This window comes from Cnephaeus nilssonii (assembly GCF_951640355.1).
Source record: "Cnephaeus nilssonii genome assembly, chromosome: 10".
NCBI classification, from domain to species: Eukaryota; Metazoa; Chordata; class Mammalia; order Chiroptera; family Vespertilionidae; genus Cnephaeus; species Cnephaeus nilssonii.
The window spans coordinates 59,308,051-59,333,886 of record NC_137081.1 but is presented as its reverse complement, the minus strand read 5'-3'; the positions used below and the strand labels follow the sequence as shown (position 1 = coordinate 59,333,886).

General features: G+C 39.7%; 1 protein-coding gene across 1 annotated transcript in view; it reads left to right on the top strand.

Moving 5' to 3' along the window:
• Positions 1 to 12,599: 12,599 nt before the first annotated feature.
• The window catches only part of KCNJ3 (potassium inwardly rectifying channel subfamily J member 3), a 141,955-nt gene continuing 128,718 nt past the window's right edge, over positions 12,600 to 25,836 (top strand). The window contains exons 1-2 of the mRNA XM_079781809.1: positions 12,600 to 13,351; positions 24,052 to 24,268. Of these exons, the coding sequence (XP_079637935.1) occupies positions 12,647 to 13,351; positions 24,052 to 24,268 (922 nt within the window). The 5' untranslated portion in view covers positions 12,600 to 12,646. The remainder of the gene's footprint in view (positions 13,352 to 24,051; positions 24,269 to 25,836) is intronic.

The window sequence follows — 25,836 nt, the reverse complement described above, 5'->3', positions numbered from 1 at the left end:
AAAAATATGAAGACAGTGTAAGGAGCCTCTGGGACAACTTCAAGTGTACCAACATCAGAATTATGGGGGTGCCAGAAGAAGAGAGAGCAAGATACTGAAAACCTAATTGAAGAAATAATGACAGAAAACTTCCCCCACCTGGTGAAAGAAATAGACTTACAAGTCCAGGAAGCACACAGAACCCCAAACAAAAGAAATCCAAACAGGACCACACCAAGACACATCATAATTAAAATGCCAAGAGCAAAAGACAAAGAGAATATTAAAAGCAGCAATAGAAAAACAGTTAGTTACCTACAAGGGAGCACCCATATGATTGTCAGCTGATTTCTCAACAGAAACTATGCAGGCCAGAAGGGAGTAGCAAGAAATATTCAAAGTGATGAATAGCAAGAACCTACAACCAAGATTACTCTACCCAGCAAAGCTATCATTCAGAATTGAAGGTCAGATAAAGAGCTTCACAGATGAGAAAAAGCTAAAGGAATTCATCACCATCAAACCAGTATTATATGAAATGCTGAAAGGTATTCTTTAAGAAGAGGAAGAAGAAGAAAAAGGTAAAGATAAAAATTATGAACAACAAATACACATCTATCAACAAGTGAATCTAAAAATCAAGTGAATAAAAAATCTGATGTACAGAATAAACTGGTGAATATAACAGAATCAGGGGTATAGAAAGGGAATGGACTGACAATCCTCGAGGGGAAAGGGGTGTGGGAAGAGATTGGACAAAAATCATACACCTATGGATGAGGACAGTGGGGGGGGGGGGCATTGTAAAGGCATGGGATGGGGTGGGAACTGGGTGGAGGAGAGCTATGGGGGGGGGAAAGAGGAACAACTGTAATAATCTGAACAATAAATATTTTTAAAAAGAAGAAAATTAAATGACACTTATCTTTTAGTCTATCTACTTGATAGCAGAAATTCAGAAATCCATGTTAATTATTAAATGCTTTGCATTAAGTTGTTTAGTCAATATTTATTTTTTGAGGAGAATCACAGTATTATTTACTGTGTTGGGTTGGCCACTGGTTGCATATATAATTTAATAGCATCATTTCAATACATCTGATGACTACATTGTCCTTCATCTATGCTATCTCTAACAATTGGTATGCAACCTTTTCTAGCCGTAGAGACAACCTTGTCATTCATTGGTGTTGTTAAGAAGCATAAATAATCACTGGGTGACATTTTGACACAAGGGTTTATTTAGTGATGTTTGCATTCTGACATTGACAGACTATGTGAGGACATTTCATCAGCAGCAACTCCAGCCAAACAGAATGCAAAAAAGAATTTGCAGTGGACAGATAGCTAACACTGGGCCTTGACCTCCCTCTTCTATCTTTCTTCTCCCTGCCCCTTTCTCTAATGATTACACCCCTATTCTTGATTTGCTATAAAGAACTCACTGAAAGAACTTTCTACATATATAGGATGGGATGGTATTTTATTATTTGGTCATACCACAACACATTTTTATTTCTTTTTAAAAAATCTTTCAGCTTGATGCAAAACCAAAACAATACATACATGTAAATATTAAACAGCAGACATATTTTTTTATGTTATATGCCTAACAGAGTGCTAACATCCATCCACTCTTTGTAATAGAAAAACTCTCTTGTTTTTTAAAAACCTGTCACTCATCTAAGCTCTATTTGGAGAATAGACTTTCCAATTAGTAGATAGAGATGAGAGAGGGAAAAGAGTGCTTTAGTGCTTTAGAGAATCATTACAGTTAATTATTATGTTAATACCAAGATGTTTCTAGAGTCACAGTATTATCTATTGGGTCATAATAAATAGGTAGAGGCTCTCCATGAATGAATTAGATACAATTTTTACTCTCAGATCAGTTTTGAACAGTAATTGCTACTGACTCATTGAATCACCTAAGCACCCACTTTGTAAATTGGAACCACACAACAAGAAATTGGAAAGTTTTAGTGCATTCCCACTCCACCCCTAAATAAATCTCCAGGGCCTCTTCCATTATCTCATTGGGACTATGAAGATGAGCTGTGGACTACTGGGTAATCAGTAAAGTGGGTGACCTCAAAGCAGTTATCTTTCTTGTAGTGGAAATCTAAGTGAGAATTTTTGAGAATGTTCTTTGTATAAAAACTGGGAGGAATTCTAAAAATAAGTGTATGGAAATGATATCTTACTTTCTAATGGTTATTGTCTTTATTACTGTGATTCTTCTTCACCTCTCTCTCTCTCCAAACAAGCATGTAGTATAAAGCAAATGGCCAATCTCAGCTTGGCTCTTTGCCAGTGTGGCCACACTGTTTCAACAGTGCCATGTTCTTCCACTGGTTTATTGGTAGTCCTTGTGAGAATCTTAATTTGGGGGCTTTTTCTTTCTTACATATATTATTGATTTCATAGAGGAAGGGAGAGGGAGAGAGATAGGAAAATCAGTGATGAGAAAGAATAATTGATTGGTGGCCTCCTGCAAGCCACCAACTGGGAACGGAGCCCACAATCTGGACATGTGCCCTGACCAGGAATCAAACCATGACCTCCTGGTCCATAGGTCAATGCTCAACCACTGAGCCACGCAGGCTGGGCACATTCACTTTCATCTCCACAGACAACAGAAAAAAAAAACACATTATTAATAAAAAACTTAAAACATTTATGGGCTTTACAGTTCAGTGGTCCCAGATTTCTCCATTCATGTTCATTATTTATGACTGTGGGTGATAGAACTGGATTGAACTACAGTCAACGCACAACATGTCCTGCTTTTCTCGGGTGCTTTTCAAATGAGGGGAAGATCCTCCTGTGACCTTAAGTTCGTGTACATACCTGTTGGGCTAGTGATTTATAAGAGGACAGTACATCAGTTTTTACTAATCCCAACTGTCTCTCTTTGATGCCCATGGATGAGGGCTCTGTGGAGTGGGAAAGGAAGATGGATGGTACTTCCTTGTGACAGTTCTAGGAAGCTCCTTTACTGAAAGGCATGAGGTTCCCACAGATCCGAGTTTCGGAATCCTAGCTGTGCTGTCAGAATCAATACTTATCTGGGGTGGATTCGTGGGGTGATTCTAATGCGCAGCTAGGAACTGTAAAAAGGGTAATTTGATTTGATTTCAGAAAATTATATTCATTGTTCTCCTTTCCTTTCTCATCTGGATCACGTGCCATGAGATGTTGTTGGAGTTCTATTCTCCATCCCTTTGTCATCCAGGGTCATTTATGCTTTACTGGCTTCTCCTTTCTTCCCCTCCCCAGTTCTATGGTCCAACTGCTCCATTTCTCCTATCTCTCCCTCCCCTTCCTGCACTTTTAAGGTTGCCTCAGCATTGGAAGATGCTAAAATAAATTAAATATGTATATATGAATATATTCCTACCCTCTAGCAGACTATAATCAAAGGCAAGATCAACATGGCCATGTTATCCATCCTCTCCAAACAAATAAACAACCAAAAAAAAAAAAAAAGATTTATGTGATGGTACCAGGACAAAACTAAAGTTACTAAGCACACATTTATAACCGGTTTTATGGAGTATACTAGTGTTTCTGTATATTTGTAACACAAATTATGTGAAGACACTAATAAATTCTACTTCCACTCAAGATTCTGCTCTGTCAGCCATGGAGGTGTGCCACTTGGTGTCCCTTCAAGAAGAACACGCCTTTGGCTAGAAAGAGTGCATTGAGCTGATGGCATTCAGCAACAGCATCTTGCCCAATCAGATACAGCATTCAGCTAAAGTCATTTTCTTTCAAGAACTACCAATGACAACTCAGCAGGCACCTTAGGACAGAACCATCTCAGCCCAATGTAGTAATATTCTAATGGGCAACTTTTGCTCTAGAGCCTCCCATTGAGGTGTCCAAGAATTACCTTTTACAACAGCATAGATGGACCTGGAGATTATGATGTAAGTGAAATAAGCCAGTCAGAGAAAGACAAATACCACGTTATTTCACTCATATGTGGAATCTAATGAACACAATAAACTGATGAACAAAATAGAAACATTGGCATGAATACATGGAACAGACTGACAGCTGTAAGAGGGAAGGGGATGAAGGACTAGACGAAAGAGGGTGAAGGGATTAGCAAAAAAAAAAAAAACACAAAACACACAACAACACACACATCTTATATAATAAAAGGCTAATAAGCAAATCGACCAAATGGCGGAACGACAGGTCGCTATGATGCACACTAACCACCAGGGGGCAGATGCTCAATGCAGGAGCCGGGCTCATGGCTGGCAAGTTCAGCGGTGGTGGCGGGAGCCTCTTTCTCCTCCGCGGCAGTGCTAAGGACCCCTTGGGGGATGTAAGCCAGCAGGCGGACATCCTCCAAGGGGTCCTGGACTGTGAGAGGGCACAGGCCGGGCACAGGAACCGCCCCCCCCCCCCCCCCCCAGTGCACAAATGCTATGCACCAAGCCTCTAGTATATACATAACACACAGACACAGACAACAGTGTAGTGAATGCCAGAGGGAGAGGTGGTGGGAGCTAGGTGGAGGTGGGCAAAGATGGGGGTGGGGGTGGAATGGGGCTGAAAAGAGACTTTGCTTGGGAGGATAGGTGCAAGACGCAGTGTGCAGATGATGTTTTGTTGAGTTGTACACTTGAAACCTGCATGGTTTATCATCATAATAAATTCATTTTTAAAATTTTCACCATAGACTGTGTGTCCTGCTACTGAATTCTGCTTCCTCTTATCTTTCCTTTTCTTTAGTTGATGTCAGGTCAGCATCACAGACTACAGTTATTTCTGCTTTATTCTGTTCCTTTCCCTATTATCTTTAATGTGCATTGCCCCTAACAAACCTTTTGTCTCCCTAGCTTTGTCTCGGTTTCTGCTTCCCAGATAAACTATACTGACACGACCTGTCAATCTTTTAAAACATTTTTTAAATGGCAAAAGTCGCATTATTATATTTCAATAGTGGAAAATGATTCCAATCTCTTTATATACACTAACACAGAAAATTAGAGTGAAAAATTTACTCTACCACCTCCAAAAATGCTAGCTATTTGCATTTTTCTTCTAGTATTTTAATACATGTTTGTAAGGTTCTAAAAGATAAGTACAAATTATGTCTCCTCTTTTTTAAATTATGCAAAAATATTACCTCTTAGAAAGCTTGTCATTAAAAATCTAGCCCAGCTGGCATGGCTCAGTGGTTGAGCATCGATCTATGAACCAGGAAGTCATGGTTTGATTCCCGGTCAGGCCATATGCTCAGGCTGCAGGTTCCATCCCACACTGTGGGGCGTGCAGGAGACAGCCAATCAATGATTTTCTCTCATCATTGATGTTTCTCTTTCTCACTCTCCCTCTCTGAAATCAATAAAAATATTTTTTAAAAACTTATCTTCAGCCCTAACCGGTTTGGCTCAGTGGATAAAGTGTCGGCCTGCGGACTGAAGGGTCCCAGGTTTGATTCTAGTCAAGGGCATGTACCTTGGTTGTGGGCACATCCCCAGTAGGGGATGTGCAGGAGGCAGCTGATTGATGTTTCTCTCTCATTGATGTTTCTAACTCTCTATCCCTCTCCCTTCTTCTCTGTAAAAGAAATCAATAAAAAAAATTAAAAAAAAAACTTATCTTCAGATTTCCAAAATAAAGTTGCTTGGACAGAGGTAACTTAATGCTTAACAAAATGTGATTCCAGTTTGATAGGTTACATTAGCTAGAGGAGTATTTCCTAATGAGACTTGTTCTTCTAAATGTAAATAAAGCAATCTTTTCCTTTAGTGTTCACTACATTGTATTAATTACTATTATTGTTGTTGTTAATATATTTTGTTGTCATTATTTCTGACCTGCACAAACCTGATCTAATGCTAGGCACATGGTTGGTGCACATTAGGTGTCTGCTGTATTGAACTAAACAACACTCTTGTCCATATTTTGACATCTAGTATTTCATTGGTGTGCTCAGGGGAGAAATCCTGAGAAGTATAACTTCCACTGACATGGAAAATGATAGGACATTGTTGTTTTTCCTTGATGCTTTGCCAATAAGCCCTTGGGTCTGATAAAAACCAGCATTTCTTTCTTAATAGGTGTTGAGTTCTAGAAAAGTTTTTAAAGTCTCTATTCTTTCATAAACCAGAGTACTCCCAGGCACAGTGCTGGAGTAAAGAAAGGGTTTAAGTCAGGAAAACGTTGCTAAATAAATGGCCTCCAAGTGACGATGGCATTTTGCTTTTCTGTGAATCCTCAAGCAGAGGCCGGGATTTGGAGCCAAGATTAAGGGCTGGATGAGTCACTGCCAGGGTATGGCAATGGCTCTGTTCTCAAGTCTGTGCAGTGAAATCTCAAGCTGATTTCTCCTTTTCATTTTTCTTATTTTATTTTATTTTTTTTTAGCAAGAGAGAAAATAAATTCAGTATTCTTTTTTTAGGAGTGCTAAAAAAAAAAGAAAGAAAAGAAAAGAAAAAAGAAACACCATTCCATTGCCTAAAATTGCATATAGAATTTCAAAAAGTGACCTCTTCCCAGATATAGCAGAACTTATGGTGACAATGGGAATGTGTTACCGTTTGAAGCACACAGCTTCGGATCCCCAGGCCTGCCCATCTCTTCATTGTAGTTCAGAGGATGGTAGGATTAAGAGTAAAGGAGTATTAAATATAATAACATTTTCGCCTGAGAGTAATTAATATTTCCGGTCTCACAGACTAGCACATGGCAGGACACAGTGACAATAGTGAATGACGAGAAGGCGCACTCCAGGTGAACCGAGGTGTTCAAAGCCTGGCTTTCTCCACAGTTGGCCGATTAAGTCATTTTTAGAATTTGGACTTCTCAAGAGCAGAGGTTTTTCTACTTTTACAGTCAATGTACTCTTTTCCTCACACTGTTCAGTTACATAATAGGGTGAGCGCAGGTGCAAAGTCATGCCTCTTTAGTATTAAAACACAGAATGGTATGCCTTGTTTTCAAAGTTACGATTTTTTTGGTAATATTAGTCATTTTAAACACAGAATAAATATGTAGCTTGTTCTTAACTGAGTTTGTTGGTAAATATAGCTTTAATCCTCCCCCCTCCCCTTACTCCCAAGATGTGTATGGTAGTTTGTTTGTAATCTACCACCCTGTCTTTATATGTTAAACACCAAATGCTTGTGCATTCTGTAGTGATATTTTCCAGGTTTGGCTTTGGCTGAAATCCTGTGCCTCTCCTTCCTTTGACCCATTCTTTTTTTTTTTTTTTAATATATTTTATTGATTTTTTACAGAGAGGAAGGGAGAGGGATAGAGAGTTAGAAACATCGATGAGAGAGAGACATCGATCAGCTGCCTTCTGCACAACCCCCACTGGGGACGTGCCCGCAACCAAGGTACATGCCCTTGACCGGAATCGAACCTGGGACCTTTCAGTCCGCAGGCCGACGCTCTATCCACTGAGCCAAACCGGTTTCGGCCCTTTGACCCATTCTGTTTGCAGTATTTCACTTCAGTTCATCAGACAGCACCTGATTAGGTGGCCTTCTGTCATCCATTCCCCACACATCCCGCCTGGCTTTGGCACCGAGGGGCTGGCCGGCCTCCAGAGCCTCATCATGGCAGCAGCTGTGCTGACAGAAGAAGAGTTTCGTTCCTCTTTAAATATTTTCAAGGAGTTGGACTTAATGTCACAGAGAGGTCAAGGCTCAGCCACATTGACCGTGTGACATAATGGCATCCTGAACAACTAGTTCATGTTCCAAGAAGTACTGTTTCTTTAAAATGAAGACCTTGAAAAAGGACAGCGATGTTTTGGAATACATGCTCTATCCTCTTTCTAGCTATGCAATGGGAATACTAATTGTAAAGTTCCAAGCACCAACAATATTGCCTGGCACATTAAAGTAAGCTCAATACATTTTAGTCCTCTTTAAATATTTATAAATATTTACCATGTGCAAGGCAAGGTTGGATAACTGGAGTATTGAATGGTATCAAAATATTGAGAGGTAGATGCTCGGGGTGCTCTTGAGGGAAATCTTGGTAAATTCCGAGCTCAAATATAGGCTAGAAAGGAAAAAAAAAAAAAAAAGCCACATTACAAATCTTGGGAGGTAAGAATTCAAAAAGGGAGATATTTTTGTTAGTGGAAAGATAAAGTAAAGCTTCATGGGGGAGGTGGCACTGGAAAATAAAAGTCAAAGAAATTATTTCCTTCCCCAGTGACAGTGATTCGGATTTCGCAGGCATAGAAAAAGGGTACTTAAGTGACAGGGAGGAAGTTGAGCAAATGAAATCACAAATGTGAAGACACTAATAAACTCTACTTCCACTCAAGATTCTGCTCTTGGGGGCATTTTGGGGGAATTGATAATGGTCAAAGTTGGTTGGAGTATTGCCCCCATTAAAGGCAGGGTAGGAGATAATTTTGGAACTATAGATTAGGCATATTTTAAGGACCTGAGATCTCAACCTTCCGAGAAGCATGATGTAGTGGAGGGTGGCCCTGATTATGAATCAGAAATCCTAGTCTGTCTTCCAGGCACCTGGTAAGGGATGGCAGAGCACTCTGGTTCTGGAGGTACAATGTTCTGGGTTCAAATCTCAGAGTTTTCACTTATCAACTCTAACACTGAACAAGTTATCTTCTCTTTCTAACCTCAATGTGCTTATTTGTTAAATGAGAGGATTAGATTAAATTATATCTCTTGAGGTATCAAATTACTTGTTTGTTTGTAAATTTGGTTGCTGAAAAATGGCAAAGGTTTCCCATAGAAAAATGTTTTTTTTAAAAAAGTGGGAATGTTTACTAGCAAACGTTTGGAAAAGAAATAATCAGAGAACTCTTTCATTTTCATTTCCTTACTAAACTTTTATGGTTCTAAGAAAATAGATCTAGTGATACTATCTAGGATAGTTTGAAGGAGTAAAAGACTGTAGGCAAGAAAATCATTTCACATTGGGCCTAAACTGAAATTGGGATTTAAAGAAAGATAGTAGCATTTTTAAAGGGAGAGGGGAAATCATATCAAAAGAATTTGGCATCTGATTGAATATCCATTCTATACCTAAGAAGCACAGAAAGCATTCCTTTTTTATTTATATGTTCTTTTATATTGAACTAGAAGCCTGGTGCATGAAATTCTGCATGGGGGTGGGGGTGGGGTGTCCCTCAACCTAGCCTGTACCCTCTCCAATCTGGGACACCTCAGGGAATGTCTGACTGCAGGTTTAAGCCCAATCCCTCTCACAATCTGGGACTGGTGGCTCTTAAACACTCGCCTGCCTGCTTGCCTGATTGCCCCTAACCACTCTGCCTGCCTGCCTGATAGCTTCCTAACCACTCCCCTGCTGGACTGATTGACACCTAACTGCTCCCCTGCTGACATGATCATCCCTAACTGCCTTCCCCTGTGGGGCTGAGAGGACTAGGGGACTCCAGCTGGATGACGCGGGGCTGGGGGGACTGGGTGCCGCCATCTTGTGGCTGTGGGTGCCGTCATCTTGTGAGGGTGTGGCAGTCAATTAGCATATTCCCTCTTTATTGGCTGTGGGCACCTCCATCTTGTGAGGGTGTGGCAGCCAATTAGCATATTCCCTCTTTATTATATAGGATCATATAAGTGACCTGACTTAGTGATGACTTTTAATTTTGTATTACTCAGAGAGAGTTTCAAAGTATGTGGAGTTCCTAGTGATGTGGATTGGTACATGTTATTGATCCAACAGATATATTGTGGACCTGGTATATGACAGGCTGTGTTCTAGGTGTTAGGGACATAGTAAACGAGAGAGACAAAGTTCCAGTTCTTATAGAGCTTGCATTCCAGGACTGTGATGTAATGGGAGAGAGACAACAAACAAATGAAGAAAATGTCCTTTAGAAAAAAGTGCTGTGAAGAAAATGAGCCAAACTGATGTGATAGAGAGTACAGGGCTAGTGGAAGTCTCCCTAGGAAGAAGCACCCAGGTTGAATGAAAGAAGGAGCCAGTGACATGGAACAGTAGGGCAAGAGCATTCCAGAAAGAGGGAACAGATAGCACAAAGGTATAAGGATGGGGATAATGCTTTGGTGGGTTTCAGGAAATGAAAAAAGCCAGCCTGTTAAGGGCATAGTGAGTCAGAGGGAGAGCAGTCAGAAATAAGAAAACAATACACGTATTAGTTCACTGGATGGGGTCAACTCCAAAAACTCATTTCTGATCTCCTCTTGGCTTTGTTGCATTTTTATAGCCCAGTAGGTAACATCCCTGGCAGCAAAGGTAGTTAATAGAACCACATTCATTCTCTTTTCCCATGCAAATTTTGGAAATATGTTGAAACTCCCAATTTTTCAGAGCAGGAAATTGGGGCCCAAATATACTTAGCTACTTGTTCAAGGTCACACAGATGGTGAATGGCAGGGCCAGGACCCAAATCAGGTCTTATGATTCCAGGTCCGAAGCAGTTTCCACTTCCCGCAGTGTCACTTTCTCTTCTTATGTAATCCCAAAGAATAAGAGAATTACTGGCCTCTTATCAGACGGCCTGCAGGAGAAGAGCCTGTAACTGCGGGTAGCTGTTTTAACTAAATGACAGTGAAGAGCCCTTGGTTTATGGCTGAGAAGGTGACACATGCTTGCCTGCACGAAGGTTTAAGGGTAGAGAAGTAGGGGGGAGTGCCCATAGGCAGAGAATTGGTAGAGTGATTGTGTACCTATTTTCCTATAGCAGCCTTTTGCTTTAATGATCTCAGGAGTTGATGATTTTTTTTCCTAACAAAACCGATTTTATACATCTGTACCGAAAGGCCTGAATGTAATGAATATGTCACAAGATACCATGGCATTCTTAAAACAAACATGAAAGGTGGTAAATAAGCTGGTGTTTACACATGGGCACTATATTAGCTATTTCTGCACTTTGACCCTCCATTAAGTTAACTGCCAAGCCTGGGCCGTTCCAACCCAGCCTTCTTCCCTCAATTACAGCCACACGTTAACTAACGCTGGGCATCCTGAACCTTTTTAATAGAGCCATTTTCAGGAAAGATGATGAGCTTCCCTCTAAGTGTTTCTTCTCCTTTCTGTCCCCATCCCAAGGCCCCCTTTGCTACTTGCAACTTTGAGTTCTAGACACGCTTGTCTCGGAGCCAGTTGGGATCTCTGTGAGGCAGTCCCCAATCCAGGCATCCGTTTCGAGGAGAGCCCTAGTTATGGAGACAGATTGTACTGCTTTGCTTTCAGAGACCAGCATCTGCTGCTGGCTGGGGGCTTGCTGCCTGATGCGGAGCGGAGAAGAAGGAGTGCTGCCTGGCGTTTGGGAGCCAATGGAGAAACGCTTCTCATTGGAGAGGCTCGGTTTTCTCGAGCTGCCAGACACTGCAGGCTCAACTGAGGCGCGGAGGTGCAATTCCGGCTGGTGGAGCAGCGGGGGAAGCGGGGACAGGCGGGGCTAGCGCGGCTCTGCAGCTGATCGCACGCACCCTCACCCGCACCGCCGCCGCTCTCCTGCCGGCGCCTGGCGTCTTCCCCCCGAGCCCCCGAGGCGCGGGCCGGGCGTAGGAAGACCTAGGAAGACAGAGGTGAAGGAGAGCCCCGTGCAACCGAGGAACAGCTGGAGTGCCGCTTGCCTCTAACCTGAAAGTGACCGGCAGCTCGAGGCTCGAACCCTTACCACGGTGCCACTGCCGCCTGCAGGGAAGGCACGGCGTCCCGGAACCCTCAAGTCCCGCGCCCCAATCAGTCTGTGCCCGAGGCTCCAGGATCCTTCTAGTGGGGGCAGCGTGCCGCTCTCTGGAAGTTACGGCGCTCAGGGTGGGTGGGTACTGAACTGGCGCCCCCCGAGGTACAGCAGGAAAAGTGGGGGCGAGGAAAGCAGCCCTGAGCGCACAGCGAGGCCGGGCTGCCGCGGCCGCTGCGCCGTCTCCGCGGGGTGAGGGCTCCGGGTTCTGGCCCCGCCGCGTCTCCGCTGCGCGCGGGGGCGGAGGGGGGACCTTCAGGGTCCGCCCGAGGGCCCGGTGGCGCCCACGGGAACTCGGCAGCCAGCAGACACCTCTCCGGAGTGTGGAGCGGGGGACTCTGAGCCTGGAGTAAGGGTGTTGCAACACTACTTGGCAGACATGCCTTTGGGCGGGATTTTGGCCAAAAGATAGGAGGGCGGGGGGGAGCGCCGGGGGCAGGCGGGAGCCGTCCGGGGGAGGGGCGGGCGATCCGGGGAGCGGCGGGGTAAGGGGAGGGTCTGGTCCCAGCAGGTAACGCAGCTGGGGCAGCCTGGCGAGTTGGCAGGTGGCGTGGAACTCGCGTGTCAACTCTTAATTTAAAGAGTCAGCTGGGGAGGGCAGTCGGGAGGGCTGGGGAAGGCGAGAAGGGGTGGCCGGGATGCGGGTGGTGGGGGAAGAGAAGAGACGCCTCGGAAAGCTCGGAGGCGAAATTGCGCTCGTGGTCCTCGCCGCCCTCCTGCCTTGAGTGCGGGAGGACACTTTTTACAGACTCAGCCTGGTAGGCAAGCCTCCGTCCCAGGGGGAGGAGAGGGGGCTGCAGCGACCGCCGCTGCCGGCCGGTGCGCCCCCCAAGCCAGGTGCGCTCTCTTTTGTCCGCCCCCCTCCGCTCCCCACTCTCTCCCCCGCCCCCACCGCCTTATTGGTGCTGGTTTGCAGCGCTCGGCTCCTGCGCCTTCACTTCGCGTTTGAATCTGGCTCGCCCCTCCGTATTATGTCTGCACTCCGAAGGAAATTTGGGGACGATTACCAGGTAGTGACCACCTCGTCCAGCGGTTCGGGCTTGCAGCCCCAGGGGCCGGGCCAGGGCCCGCAGCAGCAGCAGCTGGTGCCCAAGAAGAAGCGGCAGCGATTCGTGGACAAGAACGGCCGGTGCAATGTACAGCACGGCAACCTGGGCAGCGAGACGAGCCGCTACCTCTCGGACCTCTTCACCACCCTGGTGGACCTCAAGTGGCGCTGGAACCTCTTCATCTTCATCCTCACCTACACCGTGGCCTGGCTCTTCATGGCGTCCATGTGGTGGGTGATCGCCTACACCCGGGGCGACCTAAACAAAGCTCACGTCGGCAACTACACGCCCTGCGTGGCCAATGTCTACAACTTCCCCTCCGCCTTCCTCTTCTTCATCGAGACCGAGGCCACCATCGGCTATGGCTACCGCTACATCACCGACAAGTGCCCCGAGGGCATCATCCTCTTCCTCTTCCAGTCCATCCTCGGCTCCATCGTGGACGCTTTCCTCATCGGCTGCATGTTCATCAAGATGTCCCAGCCCAAGAAGCGCGCGGAGACCCTCATGTTCAGCGAGCACGCGGTGATTTCCATGAGGGACGGCAAACTCACGCTCATGTTCCGGGTGGGCAACCTGCGCAACAGCCACATGGTCTCCGCGCAGATCCGCTGCAAGCTGCTCAAGGTAGGTGCGACCCGCCCCCTTCCCCACCTGGCCCCCGCCCGCCCTCCAAGCTGAGAACCACCCCAGCCCCTGAGTCTCACCTTCCGCCGCAGGTAAAGGTCCGCTGGGGAGGGCGGGGGTGGGGCTGGGGCCCGGAAGCACAGTGGACAGTGCTGTCCTTGCTCCACTCACTCGCCTGCTCTTCCTGAGCATCATTTGGTTGTGCTTGTATCACTTTCTGCACTAGTGACACTTACGGAGTGGTGTGGTTTCCTGGAGCCCGGAGGTAAATGAGTGTGCCTGTTTTCTGCCTTACCCTTGCTGCTCTGCTCTTTAGAGCTCTTCTGATTTGTTGTCAATACTTTTGCTTCATTAAATTTCGGGTACTAAAACCGAGCAGCTTTTATTTTGAAGAAATAGCTGCTGAACTTACCCCAACTTTTACTTAGAGCATTTTTTTCCTTTCATTATTTCTCTCCCCCCCCCCCTTAATAATATCAGCATATCAGCAGGTGGATTATTCCTCTAGACCCAATAACATTAACTTGGTCTACGGCCATCTTTTGAATGAACACAGAGGCCGCCCCCCCACCCTCCCCCCACCAAAAACAAACAAACAAACAAAAAAACCAAGCAAACCCACAACGGTTAATAAAGTGGAAGAAACAACACCTGGTTCTTTAAAATTTTACTTTTACTAAATATTTTCCTAGAGAAGTATTCTGTGAAAGCTTGAGTGCTTTTCCTGTAGAGCCTCTTGTTAATTTTATTCTCAGTTGCCTAGTTCTACGAAGCCTTTGTCAATTACCGATTTCACTTAAAGCTTTTCAGCATCCATTAAAGAAGATTGCCTCCTACCATGAGCAGTGTAAATGCTAAAACAAATTGCACATAAGAGTGGTTGCTAAAGCAAAGTTCACCTAGTCGTTAGAGGGCACTACTACAAACAAGAAGAGAAGCCCACCCTAATGACTCACCCAATTAGAGTCTGGGAACTAGGATGTAAGCCCAGTTCTCTGTGTGTTATTTACAATTCATCTTTTTGATGGATTTGGGTAGTTTTCAAGTATTCACAACTTTAAAAGGATGTCCTTAAACAAAATCATAAAAATTTATCTGAGCTTGCATAAAGAATCATAGCCAGTTTCCAAATTTAGCATTGACAAAATGAAAATCGGATACATTTATAAATTGAGATTTGGCTTTGAAATTTCAATTTGCACTCTACAAATACATATTGTTTTACATAATCTCAACTTACGTTGTGGTTAAAAGTGATCCAACTTGCTTTGAAAAGTTTGGACCTTGTGTCATTTTCATGATTCACGTATAAGATCTTACCCTAATGACTTGACCATGTTGCTCAATAAATTGTTAGATTAAAGCAGTTTAGTTGTTCTGCCATTCCACATCAGACACGTATTTACTATTCTTACAGACAGTGTAGAAATTAAAGTTTGTAGGGCATGGTGGAAAATTTTCAACCTGGTTCTGATGTACATGTTCATTAAGATAACTGCAATAAATAATTTGAATAGCTCATATGCTGTATAATTAACTTCAATGAGCTACATACAGCTTTTTTATTTAACTTAGCATGTTGTGTTACTGACCACTGTTTGAATTAAGTGAGTAGTTTGGGTCAAGCTAAGCAGTTGTGTTGTAGATTTGTTTATTGCATTAATATTTGTAGTATGTGCCTGTTCTGTTAATAGAACAAGATGTATAATTTATCTGTGTTAGACCTACTTTGTTAATACAGTGCAGTCTCTCAAGGAACCCATGTCTATGTGTTGCTTTGAAATTCTTATTGAAGAGTAGATTACCATATTGATTGCTCTATTGGAAATTTAAAATTAGACTTTAAAGATAATTTTACATGCTGTTCTCTAGTTTTCCAAACATGGAAAGCCATTTATTAAAGCAAATATCCTTTCAAAGCAACATATTTTAGATGCTTTTAGACTTTATCAAGTTTTATTTTAACAAAGCCAGAAATAATTAGAATTAATTTACATATCAATTTTTTTTAACAAAGGTACAATGGATCTGAATTATTCAGTGTCTACAGTGGTTCAGAACATTGATAATGATTTCTATGCATAAGACCATGTACCACATGTACCTTAAGGAATTTCCTGATTAAAAAAATAATAAAAGGTGGATAATGTTGGCAAATTTGGACCAAGGTGCTATATCAACACAAGGTGATAAAAACAACATCCAATTAAAACAATATGTATGATATTCCTATAAAATATTTTGCTTTTGATTTCTTAGGAAGATATCATTGCTAGAAGTTAAAATGATTGGCATGTGGCATCAATTTGTATTTAAACAGAATATGGGGAAATTCTCTCTTGCTTTTTTGTGAAGCAAGAAAGTTGATTGGAGGCAGCTCATCATCCAGTCAGTTGTAGTTTGAAGTTTGTTTTTTTTGTAGCCATGGTAATTAAAATGAATTCTCATAGTTTGCATCATTTCCTTAGACTTCACTAAAAAGGAGTCATGTTTTATTAGGTAACTGATAACATTCAGCAAAATTAGGTGGGAGATTTGCTTTTAATATGTTTCCCTTATTTTTTTTGAAGGGACTGATATGAAGTGACCTAAAATAGCCAACCAACTATATTTTTAAAGAGAATCTATACTAAATCATATAGTAATACTATTTTGATATTAGTCTTATACAGTCTTCTTATAAAAATCACAATACATATTCAGTTTCCTCCTTTAATCCCTGTTTGACATTTTAAATATTAGATTTATGTATCTTTAATACAGAAAAATATACAGAATTTTAAGGAACCAAAAACCATTATATTTAATGGTAGTAATTATAGTCTATATATGTTATTCCTATTACCTAATTTAATTTCACTTATACAGAGTTGGGCAAAAGTAGGTTTATAGCCTGACCAGCATGGCTCAGTGTTTGAGCGTTGACCTATGAACCAGGAGGTCAGGGTTCAATTCCAGGTCAGGACACCTGCCCTGGTTTCAGGCTGAGTCCCCAGTGGAGGGCATGCAGGAGCCAGCCCATCAGTGATTCTCTCTCCTCATTGATGTTTGTATCTCTCTCTCCCTCTCCCTTCCTTTTTGTAATAAAAAAAATGTAGGTTTACAATTGTGAGTATGCAAACCAGTTTATTCTTGCATTATTAATTAATTATTGTATTATTTTTCCATACAAATCACTGTAAACTTACTTTTGCCCATCCTGTATTTTCCTATTGAAGTTTTTCTCTTTTTGCTGAATATAATCAATCGTATTTTATAGTATTAATAAAAACTTACTTTTTAATAACTATAAGGCACTTTCTATTCTTTGGAAGATTGTAAGAACAAGGATATGACTTTTTAATCCTTACTAGTATGAAAGTTTCCATGCATATTTCTTTTGAATTCTCTAAGTTTTGATGGAAGTTTTTTTATAACTTCTCTGCCCTGTTTTTAATTGTTATTCACTTACATGAAAGCAAATTTTACTTCAACACTATTTCTGTCTTCCAAGCTTGTGAATACTGAAATTTATTTCTATATTTAAATATAGATTTTCCCATTTTATGCCTGGAGCTGTTGGTCCTTTTTCTACTCAGAAAACAAAAAAGGAAGCAGATTAAATTAAAAACATTAATATACTATGAAGTTATTTTTATGTTAATATTTATAAGTTTATCATCTCTTTAAAAATGAATATTTCTCTTTTCCTATTTTTGTCTTCATGCTGATTTTTATTAGATTTTTCTATTTATTTTAGTTTTTCTTTTGACCTAAAATATAGTGACTAATGAGTAGCAATGTCATGTTAATACATAATCTAGTTGAAAGTTTTAATAAAAATGTCTGGATTAGGGATTGAAATTGATGCCTGAAATGTTGGACCCTGTAATTTACTATTGGGTATAAAGAATTTGGACATTTCACATACTTCTTTCTACAAATATAATATTAAAGGTTGACTGCCCCAGATTTACATCTTATTAAGGGGAAGATTTTAATTGTCTTTTTTGATATATTATTCAGGAATTTACGAACTTATTCAGAAGCTGTCATATGTATATATGACATATAGGCACTCAGTTAATCCTTAGTCACATAAAGTAAACCTAAAATAAACTATTATTGGATCCATATTTTGAAATAAAGAGATAAGGAAAAAATTTTTTTATGGAAGTGTATTTCTTGACATTTTAATTCATTGTAGGTAGTCATTGTCTTTCTTTCCTGGGAGGTCAGCTGTGCAACCCTTAATTTTCAATTATTGAAAAAGTAATGGTGTACAATCTTCTTCTAATGTATCACATGCATTATTTTTGTATCACTTTTTAAATTCTTTATTTATATGGATACTCAAAGTTGGGTGTTATCTGGCTTACTCATCTAAATGTGAATAAGTGAAGATGCAATAAAAAACAAAATTGTTGGACTCTTTCACTGATTGAGCTAGGCCAGTTTGCACTTTAGTTTTTATCTGCTTTTAAAAAAAATTAAACCCACAAATGATTATTAAAAAAACAGGTTTTCTGAACATCATACAAGCTGTTAATAAAAATATTCAAGGAGTCTAGAACTGAATACCCCAGAATTCTTAGAGCTAGATCCTATAATTTGGGTGAATTTTTTACATGGGTTAATTATGACTTAGGGGAAAAAAAAAAAAAGGACACAATTCCTATTTAGTCTAGCTTTGTTTTCTCTGACACAAGTACAATAATTTTAAAATATATAATTGTTATTATTTTTAAAAATAGTAGTAATATGTTGTTTTGTTTGCTTTTGTTCTTTACTTTTAATTTAGTACTGAAAAGTACAGGCTGGCTTGTACTCAGGAGAATACAGTGTGAATAAATAAGGGAAATAAAGATCCAAATATAAACAGCAGTAGGTAAGGAGAAATGATCAAGGGAAACAGGAAAAAGCATTTAATGCATTTGAGGGTGCTTGTAAGTAGGAGGGTGCTTGTGCATGGAAGGATACAAATTCTGTCCACAGTTATTATAAATTCCATAAAACGCCCCTAAATAATTATAAAGCTGTTCTTTCATTTGAATGGCATAAAAGTCTCACATGATTGATTACAACACAAATTCCATTCCATTCCATGAGGTACTTTCTTTTTATAAAGTGAACATATTTTGATGGGATAAGTAGCTTAGTATTAAAAAAAATCTTTATTTTAGAATTGATGCTGGCCATAGGTTTTTCCACTTGATATTGATAGAATTTCAAGCTTACAGTCAAAAGAAATGCACAATTTAATTGTAGATGGTCTAAATAAAATGATACATCCACACACTTCTCTACCTGACCTTAATTTTGGTCTGAGTCCCAAAACCATTGCCAAAACTGCTTTCAGTCACAAGGCATTTTTTTATTCCTTATCGTGGTGCTGGCATTTGGGCTCATTTCCTAATTTTAGCTTCCAGAGAGCACTCTGACCTCATTCCATGTGTTTTCTTCCTGACTTCAGCATCTATTCAACACACACACACACACACACACACACACACACACACACACATACACACACACACATACACACACACACACACACACACTTAGGAGAAGTGAAATTACTGATAAAATCCTGGACAGGTGATCAGCAAGACTGGTTTACCCGCTCCAGCTGGGCCTCATTTCCCTTCTTTCTTTCCCTTTCCCTGCAACTGGCCTTCAGTGCCCTTTAGCAGTAGGGACTTGTGGGAGGTGATGGGTGTGGATCAAACCTTAGAGCATGATAGAGGTACATTTCATGAGTCAGATGATAGTGACTAAATGTTTCATTCAGAATTTCCCAAGCCTCCCTTGGAGCCAGGACAGACCACAGTGGTTATAATTAGAACAGAGTAATGGGTTAGAGAAATGGAAGAAAGGCAGCAAAGAGATTGATTGTGTTGGTGAAGTGTGTTCTTGCTGAATGAATGTGACAACTGGTCACAAATCTCCCAGAAGGAGGATGGCCAAATGTGGGTCTGCTATGCCAAGACAGTGCTAAATGTGTATTCCAGTTGTGTGTGAGTGTGTGTGTGTGTGTGTGTGTGTGTGTCTTTGAACAAGTGCTCAAAAGTTTTTTTATTTGTAATATAAAAGCCATTTATCAGTAAAGTATGTTATTGGGGACTATCATGATAGTCCCTTCTAGTGATCTCTGACTTGAATCATTTTCCACCTGTAGTCAGAATTGTAATTAATTATTGTGTAGGCCTTTTTGGACTCTCAGTTTAAAGTCATTTGACATTATCTGCTTCTTTGAAATTAGTACAAGTGACTATAAAATGAGCAACAAGCCTTACATTCTATACATATATATATATTTGCACATAATTTAAAATGTGTATAATAGAAATACTACTTTTAAATAATAATATTTTTTCTTATTATTTGTGAAAATAACTTAGAAATGATTTTCACAACCTAAATTGTAAAAACAATCATTTTAAAAAAATCCATGATCTCCTAATTATAATTTTTGGGCAGTAAATTTAAACAAACTTTATGCTATAGATTTCTTTGATTTTTATCTTAACTCCCAGCATTTGTTATAGTTCAGTCAACCAGAAAACCTTTCAAATGGAGGAAAGTTTTTATTTCCTTCCCAAAATTCTATACAATTGAAAATAAAAGTGTATTAAAGCCAACTCTGGTCCTATTGTTTTCAAATTATGTTCTGAAATTTTTAAAAAATATATTTTAATGATTTTTTACAGAGAGGAAGAGAGAGGGATAGAGAGTTAGAAACATCGATGAGAGAGAAACATCGATCAGCTGCCTCTTGCACACCCCCTACTGGGGATGTGCCCGCAACCAAGGTACATGCCCTTGACCGGAATTGAACCTGGGACCCTTGAGTCTGCAGGCCAAAGCTCTATCCACTGAGCCAAACCGGTTTCGGCATGTTCTGAATTTTTAAGACTTTCCAAATTCCAAAGAATTTCTTTTCACTTTTTTCTCACTTTCTTGTTTACTCAATAGTTTTATAGTTCTGAGTGATTATTTCATCAATTGACGTCAATTTTAATTATCCACTCTTTAGAAATTTAAATTATTTACTACATCAATCCTAACCTTTAGCAGTTGTTTTGAATTATTGTTGATCTCCATCATATCTATTTACACATTTTTATCTAGAAAATGGTCATGGTTCTGTGTTCCCTTGAAATTAGGAGGTTTAAAGAACTAATGGAGATAATTGAACCATTAACGAATTGCTCTATAAATGAAAGATTTCTTCTTATATATAATAAGAGATAACATAATAAAGGTTAAATTGGTTTTTATCTAAAATTTCTTACACCTATTGTCAAAATTTCTGGGCCAATTGATAGTTAAATAAGAGAATTAGAAACTGATGGAATATCAGTGCTGCTGATTTATTACATAGTCCAGGTAGAGATCATGCTTTAATTTTATAAAGGACATGCATAACTCCTTCCCCTTCCTCTTCTCCTTCCCCTTCTCCCTCCACTCCCCCTCCCTTCCCCCCCTCCCTGCCCTTCTCCCTCCTCCTCCCCTTCCCCTCCTCCTCCACTCCCCCTCCCTTCCCCCCCTCCCTGCCCTTCTTCCTCCTCCTCCCCCTCCCCTTCTCCCTCCACTCCCCCTCCCCTTCCCCTTCTCCCTCCACTCCCCCTCCCCCTCCCCTTCTCCCTCCACTCCCCCTCCCCCTCCCCTTCTCCCTCCACTCCCCCCCCTCCCCTTCTCCCTCCACTTCCCCTCCCCTGCCCCTTCCCCTTCCTTTCCCCTTCTTTTCCCCTTTTCCTTCCCATTCCCTCTCCCCTTCCCCCTTTTCCCCTCCCCTTTTCTTTTCTTTTCATGTACATGTGTATATTACAGTTGCTTGAACAAAAGATTTCTCACTCTGCTTGTACAAGTCAAGAGACTTAAAAATATGCATTTTCCCCCTTTGCCCCAGAAAATGTCTGGAATTGCATCAGAATTAGAAAAACCTAGATTAGAATTTTTGGTAAGCCTATAGTAGAAGTATATGCTTCTGAAAATGTATTCTGTAGGCGTATGTAGGTTTCTAGAACATCATAAGTGTTTGAGCATAAACTTGTTCTAACCAGTAGCTCAGATTTTAAACAAGTCCACGACTCCAAGCACCTTCCACACTAAAACCACATCCTCCACTCTTACAACTAAAATAGCATTCTATTTAATTCACAGTGATAAATAGGTTTCCCAGTCTATAATAAGTGGAGAAAGCAAACAAAAACCAGGGAGGTAAGAATATATAAAGTTGAAATATTTGATTGTCTAACATAAAGAAGACCTGAAGATAAAATTGGGGATATAGAGTCTCTGAGTCATTTAAAAGAAGGGTAAATTAGATAGTACCTACTGGCAAATACTTTTCAATTAATACCTAGGGAATTTCACTTACTTGAAAAATATATAAACATGGAAAACATCTTTCAAAGAAATGTAGTGTTATTACTTTATCCTCAGTGTCACATAAGAGGTACAGTGTCAACTTTTTCCTACCGAGACTTGGATAGGACATAAAGCATTGGAGGTGGGGGGAGGGGAGGAGGCATAGGTATAATTTTGAGTATATAGGACAGGTTTCTTTTAAACAAGAAGGTATATGGAGTTTAAATAGAGCATTTTCATGCATACTTAAGTCTAAATTACCTATATGTGAATAAACTGCTTTGCTAAAAACAAAATATTTCTTACTCTAAGTTGGCATTCTCCTGATAGACTGCCTATTTCTAGGCCATTTCTTTTCATGGGTTGTTGGATGATCAGTGAATTTTAAAGTTAATTACTCACTCAAAAGCTTTTAGAATGAGGCAAAGGCATAAATAGAACATATATAAAAAAAGGAAGATGAAATTTAATTTTGAGGTACGTATGTAATCATTAGAAAAATGTATCTCCTTTGGGGAAAATGATTTTTAAACAAACGGGAAATTGAGTTTTTAAAGAATTATCTTGTGAACACTTACATTTAGTACTGAAAATTCAAAGCTTAGAATAGTTAATAAAATGACCCAATATCTGTTTATTAATTATAAACACCAGAGTACCACCTTGTGTTTATATAGCACCTGTTTCTTAGTAGACGAGAGAACAGTGACACAGGGTTTTTGTTTTGATTTTGGCTTTTGCTGTGTTATACTAATCAGTACTTATACAACGGTGTAGTTGAAAAGATGCTGGTCTCATCCATATCTTACTGGGTTGAAGACAGGTTCAGAAACATAGGTGACTTCTACTGGCCTAGAAATACCCAGTTTTCTCTAACATTGGTTGGTAGAGCTGCTGTTTTTATTTTTGCACTATCAGATTTTGTCATGGATTTTTCTTTCTTATCAGTAATCTCTTCCATGTATTTGTTTTTTAATAAACCACTCACAAGGTAGAGAAGATAAATAGTCTCAATATTTTCATTGGATTTCTTTCTGCACAAATAAAAGTCCTGAGTATCATTAGTTAGAAAGTAGCCTCTGAAATTCTGCTGTTGAAACTCCTTGTAGCGATTGCTGCCTTACAATTGTCCACCAATTTGAAACTCTTGGTTCTGTTTTGCAATGGAGTACATCTTCCTAAAGCACATTTCTCAGTGTTTTCACACTCATCTATTCTACATAAAAAGCCAATGTATTTCTTGGAATTAATTTTGAAAGTAAGGATTTTGTCTTCAAACTACCATTGGACAGACCTGTTACAGATTCTGTGATTGTTTTGTTCATTGAATTAGCTTTGCAAAGAACCTGTTAAATGTTTCCAAGCCCCATTTCACAAACAGCAAGCATCATTACACAAATTAAACTTTAATTTTATATATGATTCTTATAAGTAACAGACATGTCAAATAAAGTAAAACTGAATAGAAAATAAAAATAGGTTTACTTTCATGGTTTATTAATTTTAAATAGTTGCATATTTAAGTTTCAGTTAAGTTTACAGTGATTTATGCTGATAGTGAATGCTGCTGCCTCATGAAAGTTTTAGTAAACCCTAAGTTTATCCAATATGGATTATCAAATGGCATTTTGATCTTAAAAATTTGTCTTTAGCCCAATTTTGTACACTGCTTTAAAATTCATAAAATAAATAGAGAAGTGAACAACTTTAATGCAATTTATTATTAGGAGTTTGAAAGCCACTAAATAATAGCATCTGCCTTTTATTTTTACTGTGAGCTGTTGTTGTGTGTGTACATAACATAATTTAATATGGTAACATCTTCACCCTTCTATTTTATATCTATTTGTTGCTTTTCAAAAGTCCTGGAAAATAAATTCTTAAGTTTTGCTTTGTAATAATGAAATAAAGCTCACTTTAAATTATGATCAACCTTCTTCAGCTTTAACAAACTCCATAAGAATTGCCTGCTTATTTGCTTTCTGAGAAAATATCTGGCCTGCAGTGGGTTCCCATGCTGCAATTTATGTCAAGAAGTAGCACATGTACTTTCAGTTGCACAGTTTGTCCGAACAGCCATTGTTGGACCAGGCATTTCTCCAAAGCTCACGAGTTAGGGAATGGTAATTATAGTAAGTCGTGTATTATAAATAATGCATGGATGTCCCGCATGAGCTATGTGGGATTTCGGCCCATTTGCCAGAACATAGCTGCATAAAGACTTGTTTGGAGTTTGTTGCTGATGATTGATAGTGCAGAATGTTGCCAATGATGTAAATTACTGTTAGGCTGCCTTGAAATTTCAGTGCAAGTGGTGATTTCTTCTCTTTTTCTGTGTGCTTGTCTAGTCTCGGCAGACACCTGAGGGTGAGTTCCTTCCCCTTGATCAACTTGAGCTGGATGTAGGTTTTAGTACAGGGGCAGATCAACTTTTTCTTGTTTCCCCCCTCACGATTTGCCACGTGATCGATGCCAAAAGCCCCTTTTATGACCTATCCCAGCGAAGCATGCAAACTGAACAGTTCGAGATTGTCGTCATCCTAGAAGGCATTGTGGAAACAACTGGTGAGTAAAAACATAGATATGCCATCACATTTCTTTATTTCATTATGACATTATGTTATATGCACAATACTTGTCATGAATTGGGTTAAATTTCTCAGCTCACAATGATGAAAATGATGACTTGCCTCTTATTTCTTTGTAATATTAAAATGATACTTTTAATGTGAAGATTTGCTGTGGCGATGGTTGCAGATGTAATATCAACTCAGGAATACTCACTGCGAAAAAAACACACAAAAACGAAACTGAGATGACTCCTTAGAAATGATTATGATGTTCTGTTTTTATTAGTCTTGGATTTTCTATAATCATAATTTTTCTTTAAAGACTTAAGGTTAAAGTAAATTCTGCATAATTAGTGAGCAACCTGGACTCAGCATGCACATTCTTGCCGTGGGGATGGTGATTCAGGGTGTCACTGATAGAGCTTTGATATGCTGCTATGTGCAACCTCAATGGAAAATTCCTGTGTGTGTGTGTGTGTGTATGTGTGTGTGTGCGTGTGTGCATGGCCACATGTGCTAAAGCAGCACTTTAATTTCAAAATGGGTCAGTAGATTTCTCCAGATGAACCTTGACCCCCAAAAATTAAAGCATATTTTTTTCTTCTCTTTCTGCTTTGGGATAAGCTACATACTGTGTGTTATTTGTTAAGACGCAATGTAGCATTGGTATACCACAATTTTCTATTCTCTAAGGAGAGTAAAATTGTCAAAAGGAATGAAACAATAATTAGAGGACTTTGTTCAGGGCCTGAGCATTGCCTAGTTGGTTTGGAACCTGAAAGATGTCTGAGATGAATAATATACTATCCACGTAATTGTATAAATATATGTATGTATATATATATATATATGTGTGTGTGTGTATCCCAGTTGAGTTGTACCCTTTCTACAAGTAATGAGAAAGAAAGATACATTTTAGCTCTCAATATTTTAACCAATATTATTTTAACAATCTTAAAGTGCTAATTATTATGTAAAAACTATAGTACTATAGAAAATAACATTGGCAGTAACATGGCAACATTCAAACTTCAAAGCCAGGTGGGAAACTACATAATCAAATATCTCTCACCTTTGTAGAAAGCTTTGTCCAAGGAGCAGGTGAAGAAGGCATTGTAATTTTCTACACCTGTCACATAACACCTCTTTGAAATTTGGGCAATATACGTAATCTCTTAATCTCTATAAGCTTTTCTTTTTCTTTAAAGCATGAATCATATAATAACCATCTTGAAGCTGCTTATCATTTTCTAGCATTCTATTATAGTAATTACTTCAGCTTAAACATTAAGATTTTTAAGAATAGTGAGTAAACATTGAACTCATCAATCTATACCGGAAATTTTATTTCCGTAGAATATTTTATGGATTAAGCCCTCTATTTAGTTTTTTAACTTAATATTTAAATGATACCATAATGTATTTCTAAAATGCCATATATTGATAAAGAATACAATCAATTTACAAAGGCTTTTAGTTTAAAAAATTTTTTACATTTAAATTTCAATTTTCAAGGCATCTTATTTATTGAAGTAGTCATATATTGTTAGAACTTAAACAGCA